The sequence below is a fragment of the Narcine bancroftii genome, chromosome 4, assembly GCF_036971445.1.
Source record: "Narcine bancroftii isolate sNarBan1 chromosome 4, sNarBan1.hap1, whole genome shotgun sequence".
In the NCBI taxonomy this organism is placed as follows: domain Eukaryota; kingdom Metazoa; phylum Chordata; class Chondrichthyes; order Torpediniformes; family Narcinidae; genus Narcine; species Narcine bancroftii.
In genome coordinates, this window is record NC_091472.1 from 285,139,790 (window position 1) to 285,143,827 (window position 4,038).

The 4,038-nt window shown below is 43.1% G+C and overlaps 1 protein-coding gene across 1 annotated transcript; it reads right to left on the reverse strand.

Moving 5' to 3' along the window:
• Positions 1-1,645: 1,645 nt before the first annotated feature.
• Positions 1,646-3,690, reverse strand: c1ql2 (complement component 1, q subcomponent-like 2). The gene is made up of 2 exons (XM_069935235.1): positions 3,124-3,690; positions 1,646-2,674 (listed from the first exon to the last, which is right to left on the reverse strand). Exons 1-2 carry the CDS (start codon positions 3,688-3,690, stop codon positions 2,495-2,497), a joined length of 747 nt encoding a protein of 248 aa, XP_069791336.1. The 3' UTR covers positions 1,646-2,494.
• Between the last annotated feature and the right edge of the window lie 348 nt (positions 3,691-4,038).

A 4,038-nucleotide genomic window follows, 5' to 3' on the forward strand; every position in this document is an offset into this window, starting at 1 on the left:
CATACAAGATGCTTCTTCTCTGTCTTGAGTCATCATGGACCAAACTTAGGGTGGTGAGGATGATCCTAACTTTCAATATTGCTTTGAGAATATCCTTGGAATCTTTCTTCAGTTCTCTGATAAGATCTTGCCATGATGGAGTTAAGACTAGATTACCTGCAATCAATCAATGTGCTGAGGTGGATCTTGCCATTTAGTTTTCAAGCCATCGTTCAGAGATTCAGGCTCTCGTGAGAGGAGATCCGGAACATTCAGCGCTCATGACATCATTGAAAGGAGAGACAAAAGAGAGGCTGGACGGCAGTTAATTTTACAGATGACTTCTGTGGTGCGCTGTTCACGACACCACTCGCCACATTGGTCTATTTATTGTAGCTGCATGAGTGTGATCGGAACATTTGTGCCAGGACTGTTGTCCTGGGAGAAGTCATAAACTATCTCCACATTGTATTAAGAAAATTTTACAAACCAATAACCTTATCATTTTCACCCCATGAATAATTAGGCCTAGAAATATATGGATTTGAAGTCATGTTCACCAGAACTATTTATCATAAATCAATCCCAATAATTACTTATTCATCAATTTGGATGCTCCAAAACTCTAACGAAGTAAACTGGGTGTTTTTTTTTTAAGTTTATTTAATTATTTTTTGAGGTTTAACGTTAATGCTTCAGGCTACTATTTTTGACAGCTTGAAAAGCCTCGGAAGATTCTGCTCAATCAATTGAGTGTATTGATTGGGAAAAAAAAACTGACAGCTTCCCAAATGCCTTTTATATATAATTAATGTTGCAGATACTGCAATTTAATGTTCAAATATATTACCTAAGAAAGAAAATATTTAAAAACCACCTAAACTATGTTTTAAATTGATTCATCTTTTTTATCGATTGCATCTGCTGTCATTGTCACCAACAATATGTCTTTGTGAATGTTACCCAACATGATAATTAGCAACATGACAGCAAATAGAAAGTGGGTTGCTCGGCAAGCTTTCCTAAATCCCTGGCATGACATTGATAATGTGAGGATACATACATCACTGTCAGGGTGAACTGGTACACAACTCTCCTCTTACACAAGCCTCATCAATCCATCATCATTTAGCTCTTGACATCTCAACAGACACATATACAATGGTGAATGAAAATTAGAAGAAACTGCCTGCAGTATGGAATACAGATTTTAGAATCTCAGGATGAAATCTGTATTTTTAATGCAAATACCAATTCTCTTGCAATGAATCTTCATTGCCCTTTCACCACAGGTCTTTGCTTAAAGTACAAACAGTTTTCCTTTACACAGAATCAAGTGCAATAGTTTAACTTTGGATTCCTGTTCTGTTCCAGAAATAAAGCCTTGCATTCCAATATTTATACTTAAACTAATGGGATTTTAATTTTCTCCCTAGCCAAAGACAATTTTAAGCAAGATTTGAGAACTCAGTTAAAATGACACATGTGCAGTTCAGTTCAGCAAACCATAAGGCAGATATATCAGAAGGATTGATCACCCTACAAAGTGTATTCAACTTTATGATAAGATACATCAAATAAATACTACTTTAAGATCATCATGCTTGCACATGCATCAAACAGATGGTCTGGTGCATGCATTAACTTTCTGCACATCAAAAACAACTGGAAAGGGAATGTAAATAAAACTTTACTCCCCTTTACTGTCTTTTCTGGAACACTAACTGTAGTAATTTTATGTAAGTAAGCCGCTATGAATCTATCACAAAGTTCAATGAATAAGATAATTTGATGAAAACTCCCCAAATCATCAATGTGGACGTGATTTGACATATCATCGTGTTACTTACTTTGTAAAATCCAGCTTGATTAATGAGATACTTCGTCAGAAGTTCTAATATCCATGACGGAACCAAAATAAAGGTTCGGTTGAAAGGTCTGATTAATATATCTGGATAGAAATATTTTGACAGCCTTTTGAGAGGATAGGAAGCAGCTATCTAAGTATTCATAAATGACAGAAAACATCGGGGTACACGAAGCAAACTGAATTGTAAAACTTTAACCGGATAATCAGAAACTAAGAATTGGGAGCTGTCCGTTGCAACCTGCCTTACCAGTGAATAAGTCCTGAGCATTAAGCTCGGTCGTCCCCAACTTTCGTGGATATAAAGGACCAGGGTAAAATCCTGTGGAAAATAATATTTAATGATGGAACAAGGCTTGAGGTGTAACGATCAAAAAGGGATTGCATGTACAAAGGTGAACGACGTGCCATTTAACATGGCTTGGTACCCGGGATGGAAACCATCCAACTTTGCTTTGGGCTCCATCTTCCCGAGAAATGTTCCAATCTGCCTGAAGCCAGGCAGACTGCATTTACCAATACACATAAGTGGAACACCCACACGCACAAAAAGAGTGAAATGGAAATTGAATAAGTGACAACAAACATTGACATGTAAGCGTCTTTAACTAACATCAAAGTTATATTCTGAGGAGCAGGCTCTACCATTTAATCTGGATATAAAATAAACCCCGAGAAAGTGCTATATTTGTTGTTGTTTCCGCCGTGTGCTTTCCCGCCGTCGAGTTTGATGTAAATCTCATCTCCAGAGTCCAGGTGAAGAACCACACTGTTGCTTGCGTAATCATAGTTCTGATCTGCATCCTGGGCAATCGCACTCGCACGAACCTAAGGAAAGACAAAAGAGCAAATGATGGCCTCAGTTCAGCTCCACGTTACTGATTCCTCAGATCACTCCGTCCCCCCTCCACACAATGACTGCGGGACCCTCAGCGAGGCTCCGTGCTTCGCGAACTCCATTCACCTCCAATGTTGACGGAGCTTCCCGTTATTTTTGGTTAAAAAGCAGATTTAACATTAAAAATCGTCAGGCCACCATCAAAAGACGTTATAATTCCCCCCAAAACTTCATTAGCACTTTGTTACATGTAGCAACTTCTACGCTAAGTCGAACAATTACTTCCCTCTCGTCCTTCGTGGGAAATCTTGCTCTTGGGTTGCCTGTGGTTTGCTGCTCGACAAATGTTACCGTTGTCATTGTGTGCGGTGAGGAAGGGCAGCCCCGTCGCTGGCGGGATCTGCATGGTTGCGCGGGGCGGGGGGACAAGCTGACTCACCTGGCCGTTCTTGCAGAGGTCTGCCCACATGCTTGTCCCGTCACCTCCTTTCATCAGGACGTGATACGTGAAGAAATATATCCCGGGGATGGCGCACGTGAACTTGCCAGTGGTCGAATCGTAGTAGTTGCCTAAATTTGTGACCACGTCGTCAAACTTCAGGACTTCGTATCCTTCGTGGGGACTTTTCAAGCCCACGTAAAAGGCGATCTTCGGGCTACTGAAGGCAGTGGAGCTCAGTGCACCTGTAACCGGCCCCCCTGAAGCCGTCAGCGCCGGGAAGCCAGACTTGACCGGGTCACCCTTTTCGCCAGGTGGTCCTCTCGGACCGGGTTCGCCGGGCGGACCTCTTGGCCCAGGTTTTCCTGTCCGTCCAGGCTCACCTTTTGGCCCTTGGATGAAGGGCGGTGGAGGGATAGCGCTGAAATCCTGCAGGACCTCCACGGCCGTATTGCCGGCTTTGGGGCTGTAAGGATCGCAGATCATCCTGCACGTTCCCAGCATCTCGTAGTGAGCGGCAGCTTGAGTGTGGACCAGAAGTGGGATAGCCACCAGCAGGATCAGCATCGTGACCACGCTCACCAGGGCCGCGACGAAACGCTTTCTTCGGAAGATCCGAGAAGCCAAATCTAGCAGCTCTTTACTTTTAGAAGTAATTATGATATCTTGTGTGTGTGCCGCCAGCAGGGCAACAGGGAGAAGCAATCTGCGTAATGATTGAGTATATATGGGGGTGGGGGGGGAGGGGGTGGGGGACACGACTTTCCTTAAGTCAAGATTCGAAGCTCTGCGGGCAATGACAGGACTGCCAGTCTCGGTCAGCTTCAGCGAGCGCTATTCATCGTGGCAGGAGCAAGCGCTTCTAACAGACACCTGCAGCAAACACAGCCCGTGGACTGCAATAAAAACCACTGA

Bases quoted from the DNA above. Each gene is read 5' to 3' on its own strand.
- c1ql2 (XM_069935235.1), bottom strand. From the start codon at position 3,690: ATGCTGATCCTGCTGGTGGCTATCCCACTTCTGGTCCACACTCAAGCT. The intron at 2,675-3,123 runs GTGAGTCAGCTT...GTCTTTCCTTAG, and splicing joins ACCTCTGCAAGAACGGCCAG to GTTCGTGCGAGTGCGATTGC.